General features: G+C 36.5%; 1 protein-coding gene across 2 annotated transcripts in view; it reads left to right on the top strand.

The window, feature by feature from the left end:
* LOC139936991 (centrosomal protein of 128 kDa-like) overlaps positions 1 to 16,847 on the top strand; it is a 109,285-nt gene that overhangs the window by 25,077 nt on the left and 67,361 nt on the right. The window contains exon 14 of one of the 2 annotated variants that reach the window (XM_071931906.1): positions 5,285 to 5,416. The exons of the other annotated variant lie outside the window; for it this stretch is intronic. Coding sequence (XP_071788007.1) covers positions 5,285 to 5,416 — 132 coding nt within the window. The remainder of the gene's footprint in view (positions 1 to 5,284; positions 5,417 to 16,847) is intronic. 2 annotated transcript variants of the gene reach the window in all.

Here is a 16,847-nt window from a genome sequence, read left to right on the forward strand (position 1 = left end):
CACAGAAACTTCAATACCTGTCTAAATTGTGTCTTCACATTGCACATTGTCAAATTCTACTTTACCATGTATAAAAAAACAAAAAAAACATTGGCATTATACAAATTTTATCTTTCATTCCTATTTCAGGGCAGAAGTTTTACCCTGAACTGCAGGCCCGAGGCTAGTAATTTTAGCATCGGGCCAGTAAACTCTTGACCTGACAATTCCAGGGGTCTTGTGCTTGTGTTCAAATATTGATTTCCCAGTCTGATAAATATAATTCTGTTGATTATTGTATTGAAGAACACTTGCCCACAATGTACAAATGAGACAAATCTCCTCACCGTGCTTTTGTTCAAATTCTAACTGTATAAGAATTTAACTGTATAAGAATTTTATCTTCTCATTTCAATTCTGCTCTTTTTGTACACAATTCTGGTCAAGTAAGTATTTTACAGATTGGAGCCCTGATTATGTTAACTGCAGACTTTGGCTTATACTGTGAACAGCAGTAATTTGATTATTAGCAACTACAAAAAACACAAGATCAGTAGATGTAGTTCATAGGTTTAGACTCCATTCATTTTTTGACCAATATACAGCCACTCTGTCGTTTTGAGTCATCACGTCTGGGGGCCGTCCATCGATCGTCCTCATTTGTCCAACGGTAAAAGTACAGGAAAACTTGGCCGTGTTTGCTCAACTGCATATCGGGCTGCTTGGATATTTAAGAGCGGACGATGTGCTCTGAATTCCTGCTATTGACTGGCATTGTTATGTGTTTGTTGGCATTGTGATAACATTCTCGCGATTGTTGACTTAGTGTCAAATAATAAGTCATCATCGATATGAATACTTGCTGTACTCTCCAAGTCTAATACTGTCTGCTACTACAAGGTGCTTTGAACAATGAATTAATTCTTTACGATCGTAGAAGATGCAGTATCATGGTTGTCTAAATTAAGCATGATACTGTAATCTTTGATTGAGGTAAATTAAATTGTTTTAAGATACCTGCTGCTTATTACAGGATTCGCACTTGTCTTTCATCATGCTCTAGAATGGGGGCGTCATGGGTTTGAATTCCACACGAATAAGACGCCTCTGTGGGTTTTTTTTTTCTTTACAAAACTGGTAAAGCTTTGTATAAGGGATAGTCCAAAGCTTGCAATACTTTTCAGGTCAAACAGAGAGTATTACTTTTCGGCGCAAGGCCATTTTCATTTCGCAAAGGGCACTTCCATTGGGAAATCTTGAAGTCTTTGGGATCTTTTAACTTTGTACATTTAGGTCAAGCGATTTAGGCCTTTGGGCCAACTGTTTCAGTTTTAATGTGTTTATAATAATAAATATTTATACCAGAAATATATATTGCTATTTTCGTTGTATCAGCATGCAATTTGGCTCAAGAACCCTGATTGAAAAGTGAAACTAAACTCATTCCCTCATTCATTCATGCTCATTCGTTCATGCACTCAATTCAAGAAACTACTCCCTGTACTATTTGAACTCACTATACGGTAACTACTCCGACCTGTTGAATATGAGCATAAACTTGATCGATTTCAAAGTGTCGCCCTTCACTCTCTGGGAATCGTAAAAAACGCTCTTTGCGTTTTCCACAAGAATCTATATTGACATAACATAATGTAAAGCTTCTCAGTTTGACACTGTTTGAGAAGGCTCACCCCTAGAATTGGCTTTTTCTCCCATTTTTTCAACTTGTAAATATTCTTCTGGCTGTTTGTCAGTAATGACTGACTGACGAAGCTCAAATCGTTATAGTGCAGTTGTTGTGGATGTATTTGCTGTGTGTTTACCTCCCGTTTAACAGTGCATGGAATGAACCCCATTACACATTCAAACCCTGCAGCAACTCATGAGGGACCTGTATGGTTGCAATGTCCCTGTGGTAGCTGTTGTCACCACTAGTGTCAAGTTTTTTTCCTGTTGGTTAAGATGGATTGTTGTGCACGTTTTCACATTTTTTCCAATCTAGTTCAAATCCCTTTCTACATGCTCTAGTAAATAATAATTTGTCAACCCCAAATAAAAAACAAGCTAAATCAATCACAAGAACCACTCCTGCCCTCACAGGTCTCTATATACACGCAGGTGAACGGAAGCAATAGGAGACTTTTGGGTGTTAAGTTCCCTAATTGTGTTGGATTTCGTTAGAGTGAACAAGGATCCTACTTATTATTCCCAGATTGAATCAAGTATGAATTTGAATTCCCAGATTGAATCTCTCTTTTAACGATTTTGTATTTTTAATGCCCATTGGTGCTTTTATAGTTTTAACTGCTTGTATAGTTCTATATTTTTATACTGTATGCCATGTTTTAATAATGTCCATCTGTAATGTCCCTTTTTGTCTCTTCTTAAATTGTGGCATCAGGAGATTAACTCGATAGTAATTTAGTTTACTTTTTAAAAATCCTTCAGGGGTGCTGCTTTTTTTGTTATTGTATTGTATGTTCTTGTTTTTGTTTTCTTACTGTTCTTATTGTCTGTGATTGAATTTTTGCCTGTGAAATTAATAAATGAAATGAAAAATGAAATGAAATGAAAGTATACATGTGCAAGCATTCATGACACACCTCTTGAATACCTACAACATTGGGGTCAATTTTATAGTGCTTCTCGTCGGTAAGCAAATTTCCGTGCTAACTGTGGCAGAAAAAAATTGTTTTTAAGCATAATCGTAATAATAATAATAATAATAATAATAATAATAATAATAATAATAATAATAATAATAATAATAATAATAATAATAATAATAATAATAATAATAATAATAATAATAATAATAATAATAATAATAATAATAATAATAATAATAATAATAATAATAATAATAATAATAATAATAATAATAATAATAATAATAATAATAATAATAATAATAATAATAATAATAATAATAATAATAATAATAATAATAATAATAATAATAATAATAATAATAATAATAATAATAATAATAATAATAATAATAATAATAATAATAATAATAATAATAATAATAATAATAATAATAATAATAATAATAATAATAATAATAATAATAATAATAATAATAATAATAATAATAATAATAATAATAATAATAATAATAATAATAATAATAATAATAATAATAATAATAATAATAATAATAATAATAATAATAATAATAATAATAATAATAATAATAACAGCAACAGCAACAGCAACAGCAACAGCAACAGCAACAGCAACAGCAACAGCAACAGCAACAGCAACAGCAACAGCAACAGCAACAGCAACAGCAACAGCAACAGCAACAGCAACAGCAACAGCAACAGCAACAGCAACAGCAACAGCAACAGCAACAGCAACAGCAACAGCAACAGCAACAGCAACATCAACAGCAACAGCAACAGCAACAGCAACAGCAACAGCAACAGCAACAGCAACAGGAACAGGAACAGCAACAGCAACAGCAACAGCAACAGCAACAGCAACAGCAACAGCAACAGCAACAGCAACAGCAACAGCAATAGCAATAGTAATAGTAATAATAATGAAAACAATGCTCCATGGCGCTAATACAGAGAAACATTTAAAATATAGATATCAGCAAAAACAACAAGATATAAAAATAAGTTTAAAAAACAAGCGAACAAGACCAGCAATCGTATTACACAGGTTAGCAAGAAAATTAGGAAGCATTGTTTTAAGTGGATCATTTTCATACAGTAAGCAACAGCATGTTTATTCGCCTGCTTGTGGTTGGCAGCTTGTGGTGTAGTAAGCACACAATCGATGGTTAAGCAGCTCTATGAAATTGCCCCCCCCCCCTCCTTACGTAGTCCTACTTTAAATAAGCTTGGTAAACTTCAGATTAGATGGCATCGAGCCTCAGCAATGACGATGGAATGACAAAATAATGTGTTTACCCTTTACACCAAGGTTTGTCGGTATGCTGACTGACACACATGATCCATTATAAAGAAATTCCTACACTCTTTCATCTCAAAGACCGCGCCATATATTCCTACAAGTCCTATACTCACAGTCTCTGTCCTGATGTGTTATTTTACCAAAGGTAAAACAAATACTTCCCTGAACACTTTCGCTTGTTTAGAAAACATACATTGCATATGAAGAGGGGACATTTGTTTGACTGTGTGAGTTGTGGAGTTATGAGTTGTGTGTGATGGCATTTACCTCAAGGTTTTTGTGCAATGCAAAGTGTCACAAATTATAGCGGAAGTAGGTCGCAAGATCGATAACTCTTTCCAGGGTTTTGGTGTTATTGTTTAAGACTCTCTACAACCAGTGGTCTGGACCTTCATCTTGGTCTCAACTGAGACTGTTGTGGTATAGAATGTTTGAAAAGCCTGTGTTTTCTTTTTTTTCGTGTTTTTTTTCGCCTTGAGCACTTGGGCGGATATGTTTTTGCGCATTATAAATGTCATTATTATTATTATTTTGCTGGAGGCCTGAAAAAAAAAATGTTAACTTCTTTTTTAAACAGTGAATTCACACACATATCCATGTTGATTGGCGCTGACTAGAGCAAGCTAGTTGAAACGTTGAGACCAATTCAAGTCCCAACCAATTTTCGTAACCTTCCGCTCGGGTAGTAGTTAAAAAGCAGGTCAGTTCTCAGTCAGTTCAGAAGTCTCCCGAACATCTGTTAAATCTACTCCACGGCAGTAGAATAAAGAAAGACAGTTCTCTAAGAACAAACTCTACCTGGTTAGTAGATACACAAATAGTGTTATCGCAAACCAAATATATGTTGATACTTCACCATGCAATGCCTCAAATCTTATAGATGTCTATTTCTTAAAGACACTGGTCGAGACACTATTGGTAATTGTCAAAGCCTAGTCTTCACATTTGCTGTATCTCAACATATGCATAAAATAACAAACCTGTGAAACTTGAGCTCAATCAGTCGTCAAAGTTGCGAGAGATAATAATGGGAAAAAAAACACTCTTGTCACATGAAGTTGTGCGCTTTCAGATGCTTGATTTCGAGACCTCAAATTCTAAATCTGAGGTCTTAAAATCAAACTCGTGGAAAATTGCTTCTTCTCAAACACTACATTACTTCAGGGGGAGACGTTTTTACAACTCTTTTTATACTATCAACCTCTCCCAATTACTTGTTACCACGTAAGGTTTAATGCTAATAACTATTTTGAGCAATTACCAATAGTGTCCACTGTCTTTAAATACAAAAACTAAAAATCCAGGTCGTCGTGCCTTCAATGAAAAATTGCTTTATCTTAAAAAGTACATGACGTATCCATTTTCCCCTCCGTAGCTGGACAATGAACTCCGAGCCCATCAAGCAAGACACAATGTCTTGGCAGACGAGAAGCTGAAATTGGAAGAAGATCTTCAATCATCCAGAGCCAAACATCAACAAGCAGAGGATCACATACAGAAACTTCAGGTATGTAGATTATACATTAAAGGTACATTACAGGATCGATGTTGCTCACAAAACAGTTGCTGGCATGTAATCCACCTTATAAATAAATTGACAAACCTTTTGACAAAAGAAGTTTGACAAATCGATTACACATTTTGGATGACATCGATGCAAAAAAAAACTATGAAATAAACCCTCACTGAGCGATTAACTCCAAATGCGAATTTAGGTTAATTATTTCTCATCAAATATGACATTTCAGACAGAAACATTTCAAGGGATGTTTTCTATCATCATTATCATTAGACCGTGTAAGTTTTATTGAAATCTGTGATCGTCATGATTTATGTCCTTACCAATTCTGTAGGCTAACATTCCTTTAATCATGAATCAATTAGGGTGGGGTGAGGTAAGGGCTGGGGGAGGTGTACTATGACATCGGGGATGTGTATATCATGTCTCTTTGTCTAAATAATCTAGCTGCAAGAGAAAGAACAACAAAGCCTGACTCATTAGTTTGAGCTTCCTGATGACATGCTTGATTTTTTCTGTACTTTTTGGTTTTCGCATGCCTAGAGAAATAAAAGATCGTGTATGATCTTAAGTTGTTTAAGAAAGCTTGCTTCTTAAAAAAATATTTTTTCACTTCATTGCAGTTTATAAGTGTTGTTGTTGTCTGATCGTTTGATAACTGTCATAAAAGTTTTTTAAAAAAACTATTCAAGGGAAGACTTTGATGAGCTTCGGTTTATGTCAAGGAACGTCAGAGATCTTTTGAGAGCTTTGTGACTTGTGTTTTTTCTTTGATGTATCGTGCCTTGGTCTCAGTCGAGCATATAGGTTCAGTGTTTCCACTGTTTCCATAGGAGACAAGGAAAAAACCTGGGCATAAAGATATGAACAAAAAATGTCAGGAAATGAAAATGAGTGCTTTCAAATATAGCAATACTAAAAAATAATAGCCAGCCATACTTATGTAGTGTGCTGCACAGAGGTGAAAGGGAAAACACAAACAACCAAGAAACATGGTAAATGCAAGGAGCTTTTGTTACAAAGTTCAGTCTTGGGAAAAAATATAGATGACTGATGATGCTCAATGCTCGGGCATACTGAGTCTTTTGCAAAGTGGTCTATGACTAAATTTAGTTCACATAAGTTGAATTCAGTCGATTAAAGGGTCTATGTAACTTTTGTAGGACAAAAAACACAATGTCCACAGATTTACAATAAACTTACACAGTTTGAAGATAATGATAATAGAAAGCTTCCCTGAAAATATTACATGCTGGGGTGCTGTAGTTTTTGGGAAATGAGTAAAACAATGTCATGAAAATACTTTTCGTCTCATGAGACGAAAATAATTTTAATCATTTACAAATGTATTTTCATGACATTGTTTTACTCATTTCTCAAAAACTACAGCACCTCAGTAAGTAATATTTGAAGGGAAGCTTTCCACTATCATTATCTTCAAACCCTGTAAATATAATGTAAATCTATGGACATTTTGAAAAAGTACCCAAATCCTTTAAGCTTGAAATCTGGCTTCTACCAGTTTGGAAAGGAAGACAAAAGATTGTAATACCATTTGTTTACCACTGTAGTGAGACATTTGATCAGCATGCTAATTAGGTCCTTGATATTTACTGACATGGGCAATGAACTAGGCCTGATACTTTACGAAGGCAACAAAGCGATTGCCTCCATGCCCCAGGTAAATTGCCTAGTTGCCCTTGTGATGCTCCTGCCCTTTCAAAAACAAAGCATACAGGCCTGGGACTATTTTTTAATATTTTTTTTTACTTAGTGGACTATATGTAACTGTGAACAGCTTTTCTGTCAGAATTTATTATCACAGAGTGGGCAGAGCATATCAAACTTAAATTTATGACCAAAATTTAAATTGTTTTAATCCAAAGAGAGCCTCATTACTTGTCGTTCTAATTTTTCAACCAGCTTCATCATCACCAGTGGCATCACAATAAAATAAAGTAAATCGGGTCAAAAAATACATAAAACACTGCATGAAAAACATTATCAAAGATGCAAATTTGTAAACTTTGTAAATTGCATGTAATTCAGCCTTTGGCGGCAATGTGTTCTTAAAAATAAACCAATTAAATAAAAAAATAAAAATTACAAAAAATGAATGCAACAATATTTATATGACAACCGCAAACAACAATAAATTTGACTTTGGAGTTGATTAAATTTAACCATGGTTGCACATTCTCCATGTGCCTCATTATTCAAACTGCTCAATTGCCGAAGAACCTTTTGTAAAATAGTAATTAATTGTCATGATGAGTGCATTGGACCATGGAAACAGCGGGTTCTTTCAAGAGAATGAATGACAACTCAATTGTAGCTATTAAAATGCATGCCTGATACTTTATAGGGGCAATGTCCTTCATACCTTTATAGATGGATTGCACTCAGTGTCATCGACTGCCATATTTGATGATAAACAATGGAAAAGTGCACGTGTACGCGCCGCAAACAACTCTCGGCCAATGATAGCCTTGCACGCATGCACGTTTCATCAATGGTCAATGAAATTAAGTTCAATATGTATCTATTGGCTTCGTGCCCCTTGAAGTGGTTCACTAGAAATTTATTTTCCCATCGTTTAGATGCCCTGTTTCGAGGAAAAACTGCCTTGTCCATACCAGTGCATACACTGTTGTGTGTTAGCACTGTTACTCAGGATTTTCTTGAGCTCTGTAAAAAAAAAATCACAGAAATATTTCTTGGAATGGGATTCAAAGCCACTACAGCAATGTCTTACCAACTAGACCACTGAGATTGCCCGGTAGCTGTAGGCAGTTCGAAGTGCCATGCCTGAAAATGCTGTAAACAAGAGTTAAATCTTTTACAAAGGCCTTTGGAGGAATTTTGGCTGTCACTCATATACATTAAATACCGCACACACAGATAACGGAACGTTTCATACTTTATTTTGTCATAAGACATCTAATCTAGCAAGGCAAAAGTCGTGGGTTCTAATCCCACCCAAGTGATTTGCCTGTGGATTTTCTTTGCAGATTTTTTCCCCCAGAACTAAGCAAAAATACTGAGTATATATAGTGCTTAATACACAGTGATTTAAGGGTGAAACAAATTATAGCCAGAATACAAAAACACATATAAACAGTGAAAGAGTTCCCTTTCGTGTTTGCTCTTACACAATGAAAAAAGTGTTAGGATTTTAATACAATGAAAAACTAAACAACTTTTGTTCATCGTCATGGAAAGTTATTGGTCAAAGTTTGCTTTTTCACATGCCTGGAGTTTGTGTCCGTCTTTCAAACATTGAGTGTGTGTGTCCATCTTAAAAGTTCAGTTGTCAAATCATCCGTCCTGAAGGACCAGGCCAGAGCGTCTCTCAAGGTGAAGTGCGCATTGTTCATTTCATTTTTCTGCAAACGCAACATTATTTTACAGGAAGAGAGCCTGTCAAGCTGCACCTTTTATCGAAAGGACACTTGATCAAATCAGAAGAAATTGCTTCTGAAACTGTTGCCCGTTGAATAATTGCCGAAAAGGACTAACCGGCAAGGTCTTTGATGTGTAAATGTCTCCATGGGCCTTAGAGTTTATAATTGGCCAATTAAAGGTAATTGGCTACCTTTTTAGCGTTGCTTGTCACGTTTTTGATACTGGCCATTGATCTGATGGGAGTCTGCCATTGTGTTTCATTCTTCTCACGACATTTTACCATTTCTCGCTATTTAAGTGTCAGCAATTGAATGATGGATGGATGGGATGGAGCAAAGGTACAAACTTAATATTTGAAGGAATGGCCTACTATTGATTTCTTGAGTAGTTCAACGGAGCAGAAAACGTCAAAAAAATTACCAATACTGTGTTCGTGCTTGCGTCTCGCTTTGTTTTGTTTGTTTGGTTTGTTTGCTTTGGATTTGTTTTTGTTTGTTTTTTTGTTGGGGGGGGGGGGGGGTTGATAATCATCTATTGTTTTTAGAAGTATGATAAATAAATAAATGTTTAGTGTTCAAATAATTTCTTCTGATTGAAATATGATTAAGATTGTCAGGAATAGATTAATTCTTTGCATAAAAGCAAAGTGGCCTCGTACAAAACCCCAGTTGCTCCAAGCTGACACCAAATCTATAGCATCCCGTCGTATTGCATTCTACATCGGGACCTCCGAGCGTTGATGTTATTTTCATCTCCATATCCATACCTTTCAGTCGATATGAAAATGTTATCTGGTACCATCGGTAGAATAATTACACCAATCTGAAGCTCCCCGGGGCTTCTCTATAGCCTCAAGCCTCCTGAAGGTGATCCTCCACTAATCAAACACAAAAGCCCCCACCCCCCCTCTCTGGCTGCCCTTCCCAACTTCCAAATTTAACCACAGGTTGAAGTCCTAAGTAATCAATGTACAGAAAACTGCTCAAGGACAGTGGCTCTGTTGTGATGTATAAGGTATCCGGGGTAGAAAGTATTAATAAATGGGAAATTATTTTCTTGTACGCAGTGGAATAAAAGTGAACATTTGTGGAAGTATTTATGGGATTATGTTTGCACTTTTTTTTTGCTTTTTTAGAAAGAGATGTTGCAATGTTAGACCCTATTAAAATTGCAGCAACTTTTTTTCTTCTTTGTTTTCTTTATTGTGGCTAAGCCAGGGCTGAAATTGAAAAGCTTGATGTTTTGTGCTAAGGTTTTATAGCACCAAGCTCTACTAATGAGGAATGATTTATGTATGGATAGTTTCCCGTGTTAAATTGTTTTGTTTTATTTACTCATGAAAACTGCCTCCTTGGGGGACACATCTTCCACATTGATTCTTACAATTATAACCAATTTATGAAGTAAAAACAAAATAGTCCTGTGTTTTGCCCAGGCTGTTGGCTTGTAAATAATTTATGATCTGCGTGATTCACACTTCCATCTTTTTGTGTGGTTGGCTGTGAGGGTGTTTTAATTTGTGCATCCGCCTTTTGTATTAGGCCTATTGTTTATTTTTAGTAATCTTTCCCTTTTTACAGGCTGTCTGCCAAGTCTTGTCACTTGTTGTAATCATTCATCTTTGGTGTATTTTTAAAAAGTGTGAGGGTCCCAAATGATCAGCTCATTAAGTATCATTTAAAATAAGTTAATAAACAAATACATAATAATGAGCTTGTACTTTATTTATTCGGTATGGATGGGATGGCGTTTTACCACGGGCTAAATGGGTAATGTCATTGCCTACGGCGTCTGTTTGTCCCTCCGTCCCGCTGGGCACTTTTGCTTCTAAACTTGAACTTGAATTAGAAGTGACATTTAGACTTGTAACTTGCTTTGGGTGGGTTGGGGGGGGGGTGGGGTTGCCCTTGGGAAAATGATTATGTTGTTGTGAAAAAGTTCAAAGGTCAAGGTCCTGAGTTATTTCATGTTGTCTGCATCTTAACCTTCCCTTATGGTAGCTATTTTGTCACTAAACATGGATGGAGTGTTACCCTTTAGATCAGACAATGTGTGATTGCTTTAAAGGCAGTGGACACTATTGTTAATTCCTCAAAATAATTATTGGAATAAAACCTTACTTGGTAACGAGTAATGGGTAGAGGTTGATGGTATAAAAAATTGTGAGAAATGGCTCCCTCTGAAGTGACATAGTTTTCGAGAGAGAAGTAATTTTCCACGAATTTGGTTTCGAGACCTCAGATTTAGAATTTGAGGGCTCGAAATCAACCATCTAAACGCACACAACTTTGTGTGACAAGGGTATTTTTTCTTTCATTATTATCTTGCAACTACGGCGACCAATTGAGCTCAAATTTTCACAGGTTTGTTATTTTATGCATATGTTGAGATACACCAAGTGAGAAGACTGATCTTTGACAATTACCAATAGTGTCCAGTGTCTTTAATGTCAACAGGTCAATGTCAATTGGTCACAGTGCTCAGGTATAAGAACATGGTTTGTTGATATCTTAAGTTATCTGGAGGTTACAAGGGCTGAGGGGTTTCAACAGCATCGTTGAAGTAGAAAATAAAGCAAGACGAGTTCTCAAAAGAATAAGTTCCTAGCAAGTAGGTACACACATGGTGTTACCGCAAACCAAGTATGTATTGATACCTCATCACGCAATGCCTCAAATCCCACATAGCATCGCTGTTATTTTAAATAGTTCAAATTAGTTTTTTGATAGTTTGACAACACCCCCTGTTTGAAATTACTTGGGTGAATTAGAGCACTGTGTCCCGAACTGTGGGTCGCAACTTCAAAAAAAAGGGTCCAAACCTTCGTCAGAACTTATGCTTAAAATTCTGGTTAAACTGTTGATTATTTTGTCAACATCAGCCATTGCCTCACAATCAAATTATCATTTAAGAACATGTTGAATTTTTGGGGTAACTTTTATTTTCAGTTCAATAGAATTATTTAGAAATATTTAGAACGAAAACAAACTGCTTCAATAAATAATTTGCTACTGTTAAGATCTGCTCGTTTTCATGACATCACCTCTGCAGCGGGGTGTTCAATTGCCCGAAGGTCAGAGGATGAGTTGTGGTCCAGTGCCTGAAATTTGTTTGTTTGTTTGCCAGCCTAAAGGTTTCCGGAGAACTTTGGCTTAAGTTTGGCCTTCATCAAAAATAATCATGACTTTGAGCTTTTGAAAATTCTTTTTTTTTTTCGTAAAAACTTGCTTTTCAAAAACAGGCTGCACGATCTCTCTTTAACGTCATCGCTTTGACATGCGCCACTGTTTGCCAAAATTTCTTCTCGTTCAGGCCCTCAGCGGAGGTGAATTATCTTGAAATTTGATATTTACTGTCACTGAATGAAATTGAATCAATATAAAGTGATTTCCAACATCACACTCTGCCCCTGGGTCCGTGCAGACAGCTACTTCTGTGATGATATGTCAAGCATTCAACATTAATGTTAATATCTCATGCAGAGAGAGCATTGGTAGCACCGCTTAGCTATGTAACTGCCATCTTTAGACAGAGTGAAGTTGAGACTTCAAGAATCTTTGTTGTCAATTGAAGTTGTTGCTGGCATGTTTATTGTATGAGGTTTACCACTGTCATTGAAGACAAACTCTGTCGCAAGGTTTCCTCGTGCCTGTATTGCATTCTTGTAAATAAACGTCTACTTTAAAATAAAACAAAATTCTGGTGGTGGTGGGGGGGGGGGGGAAATCTTCAGTTCACAAACAACACTTTATCTACAGATGTCTAAAACACTGACAAAATTAGTATGTTGTAAATAGTTATTTTAAGTTTAAGAGATCCCATTACAGAGCCTCGGACAAGTCTCCCTGTTTCTGCAGAAACTCCCTGGAGAATAAATCAATCTTTCCATGGTCTGATAAGCAAATTTGAACATCTCCCTGAGTATGGAAACTAGTCCCTATTTCGTTGAATTATAAATATCTCCCTGATTGATATGCAAAATTGCAGAAGTGTTTGCCGCTCTGCCAAAGGGTTTTTACAAAGCAATACAGCCAACCAGGCCAGGAAACACTAGGCTGGCTCCCTTCTCTTAATGATAAGTGTACTGGGCAGATGTAACAAAGGGCTAAGATTGATCATAACTGCGAATCAATCTCAATTGCTAAGCAAAGTGTGATGTCACAGCACAAATTACTAGAGTTAAGAGGAATTGTAGGCCCTTTGTGAAATGGAGCCCAGTGTGCTGGTCTGTGCATTACCATAGTCCCATCCTAAGGACAATGCAACAACGGTTGAGTGTCTTTCGTAATGACCCAAGTGTCACAAACAGGACTCAAACCAACTCTCTGCTGATCAGAAACACCAGAGCTTGAGTCTGATGGGAAAGACCACTCAGCCATCACACGGCCACATTTATTTATTTATTTATTCATTTGTTATTCTAACAATTTCTCTGTGCCATTTTAAAAACAGTTAGTTTAAATGCAGTGGACACTATTGGTAACTACTCAAAATAATTATTATCATAAAACCTTTCTTGATTACGAGTAATGGGGAGAGGTTGATAGTATAAAACATTATGAGAAACAGCTCCCTCTGAAGTGACGTAGTTTTTGAGAATGAAGTAATTTTTCACGAATTTGATTTCGAGACCTCAGATTTAGAATTTGAGGTCTAAACGCACACAACTTCATGTGACAAGGGTGCTTTTTTCTTTCATTATTATCTGGCAACTTCGATGACCGATTGAGCTCAAATTTTCACAGGTTAGTTATTTTATGCATATGTTGATATACACCAACTTTGTAGGCTAGTCTTTGACAATTATCAATAGTGTCCACTGCCTTTAACTAACAATTTCTTTGTGCCATTTTAAAAACAGTTAGTTTAAGTTAAATTTCACATTGTTAGGTTCTATTGTAACCACTTCTTGGTGTTATTTTAAACATTTCTATGGGTTATTTAAACCGATCAATCTGTTATTTTAAACATTTCTAAAGTGCTTTTTGAACTATTTCTAGGTGTTCCTTTTTTGACATCAGTGCCTGCATTTAATCTTATACCAACGGAGATGTTAAAAAAAAAAAGAGGGTCAAATATGAAGGTCAAACATTATCTCATTTATTGTGTGATAGGGCGCGCTGTCACAACATTGCGTATTTACTCGTAAAGATCAAAGATTCCTACCTCACCATGCACCATGACACATGATCTTTTTATTACTGATTCAGCATGCAGTCAAGCATTAGTGTCCAACCAAGGCTGGTTTATTATTTTGGCTGCCCCATACACAGTTTTTTTATTATAGAGACTTCATGGGTCTGAGCCTTAATCTATCCGGGGTGGCAATGTGAGTACCTCCTCATAATTGGCAGTTGATAGGTGACGAGGGGTCGTTTCATTACTGGGATTTTTTTCTTCTTCATTTTGTTCTTCATCTGCATGAAGACTGAAAGAACTCCATATTGATGAACTGAGAATATGGAAGCAGTCTCTCACCACCAGCATGTGGAGAGCCATTACTTTCTCTGCCCGAGATTGTAGTTTTATATGCGTGTTCGGTTTTTAAATCTTTGGCGATCCACGGCACACTATCCCCGTCTGCTTAAAATCCAGTAAAAATTGAATAGAATAAAATTTGGAGAATGTGTTTTGACATTGAATGTCACAATGGGCCAGGGAGGGGGGTAACCTTAAATGTTAAGTCGTCATGTGTGGTGTGTTCATTGAAAAACAGCTGATGATGTTTGTCTGTCAGTTTGTATTGGTTGGAATAAAGCATGAATTTATCAAACGCTGGCAACCGATGTTTTTGGCTCTTAACCTTGTATTGCAATTTTAACGATTTCTTGAATTCTGATTTGAATACCTCCCTTTGAAGAAAAGCTGTTTTTTTTTATCACCATCGCCAAAGTTGATTGAATTTCTGATTTATTCATGTCACCATCACTAATATTTACAGAATATCTGAGTTTATGCATGTCCCAGAGAAATTGTCCATCATTATGTCAACTTGAATCAAGTATCAGTATTTGATTACTTATTATTGGCGATCCATGTTTAATCGCAATGGTATCATGTTTCTCACTTTCTGCGTGCATTCGGTAGTCTTTCACTGCAGATAAATGGCATGCGGGGTCAGGGGACCATACCGGGAATCGGGATTGATGCTAAACTGAAATGATCTCTCTGCATGAGATCTATGCATGGTCTGTCTGGCATCTGAACAGTCCTCTGCAGTCAGCCCCCAATGGTTGTCAGAAGGAATTAGTCCAAATTGCCGGCTATGGTTTTGTCAGTGGGGCTCGACTTCAATGATCTAACGAGAGTCACTGCTGGCATAAATGGGAGATGAGTCCAATGTGCACAACAGGCCTATAATTCTTGCATGGAGAAATCAAGGAGCGTTACTGTTGTTTTATTTTGACTCGCATACATCCCCTCATCCACTGAACAACAAAAAAGAGAGAGAGGGAGAGAAAATGATGAACCACATCGGGGGCACCAGGGATCAACAATTTCAGTTACTCACATCTTGACAGTGAATTTCATAGTCGTCACGTCGAATTGTTTAGAAGTTGCATTCCGAGGAACAAATCAAGCTGTCCTAATAATTTCTAAACAGTAATATTGATAGTTTATTGGCATTCTTTGCGGGTAATTAATTGTCATGATTCAGCTGAGATGGAGTCAGGCGGAGGGTATCTGTGTAATCAAATCTGTCTGTTAAGGAGCTAGCTTGAGGGTCTGTCCTGGGGCACTGGGCCTGGAGGTAGCTTTAGGGATCTTGGGCACTGGGCCTTGTGAGAGGGAGAGGAGTGATTCACAAGAAAAACCTCCCCTTCCTCCCGCCCCCGTGCACATTTTTTAACACGCATATCATGGTTTTGTGGCTTCCCTCTCCTTTCCTTTAGTGGTTTTACACTTTTTTGTAGGCCCCCCCCCCTCTACCATTAGTGCTTTGTTGGTCTTATTTGCGCCAAGTTTTACACAATTTAAAAAAATATCCATGAAAGCCATAAAAGTGAAATCAGAGTTTGTAGTCCGACCCCCTCCACCCCCTCTTAGTGGTTTAGTGGTTTGTTAGTCTTATTTGAGACAACTTTTGTACAATTTAAAACATTATTTTTGCAGAATTAGTACAAAGTCAGAAACAACCCCCGAGATTTGACCCACTTCCTCAGAACCAAAGAAATATCTTTGATTTTTACAATTTCCAATGTTTCCCATTTTTAAAATAGTAGGGCCTATTTACATTTTTAAAAACTAAACTAGATTTCTGTCTCATGTTGTTTTCCAAGACATGTTTACTGAAGGAAACTGAGTAATGAACTCAGTAATAATATTAGTCTTGTATGAACTAAGGGTGATGACTACGCAGAAAGTAATGGTTTAAAAAAACAGTCCAGCTGAGTTAAAAGACCATTCAAAACACCAACCATGGATTTCAATGAAATATTATAGAATAAATAAGACTGTAAGAATGTGATCCAGATATTGTATTCAGATTTTCGAATTCTTCAGTTGACCCCCCTGCGTGGATTTTTATGATACACAATTTATCAACAGGTAAAATTCCAGTGATGATGCGTAACCATAGTTTTCTCATTCATCATTTGATGAAGTCATAGCCCCTATTTTCTACCTTGCCTCTTGAATAAGCCCTGTCTTTTATAGTGTTATAGCGCCCTCTATGTTTCAAACACAATAATTTGTTTGCTTGGATCGTTGTTAAAATCAGGGCCCAGTTGAAAACACTGCTTAAAAAATATCTGCTTAGCATTGATGAGCAGGACACCAGTCACAAATTGTACATGAGATATGTTTTTTTGGCTGGTAACCTTATTCTGGTTAGCATAAACTTGTTTTGCTTAGCTTATCTTTGTGCTTAAGCAGCTCTATGAAACTGGGCCCTGCAAAAGAAGAGGAGGGTTTGTGGGAACAAAAAAATCTTTAGATTTCATGAGTGTGTCCATTGATCAAATTATCACCGACTATAGTCAGGGTTTGGTGTTAATTTTTCAGTGACTAGCCA

The sequence above is a fragment of the Asterias amurensis genome, chromosome 1, assembly GCF_032118995.1.
Source record: "Asterias amurensis chromosome 1, ASM3211899v1".
NCBI classification, from domain to species: domain Eukaryota; kingdom Metazoa; phylum Echinodermata; class Asteroidea; order Forcipulatida; family Asteriidae; genus Asterias; species Asterias amurensis.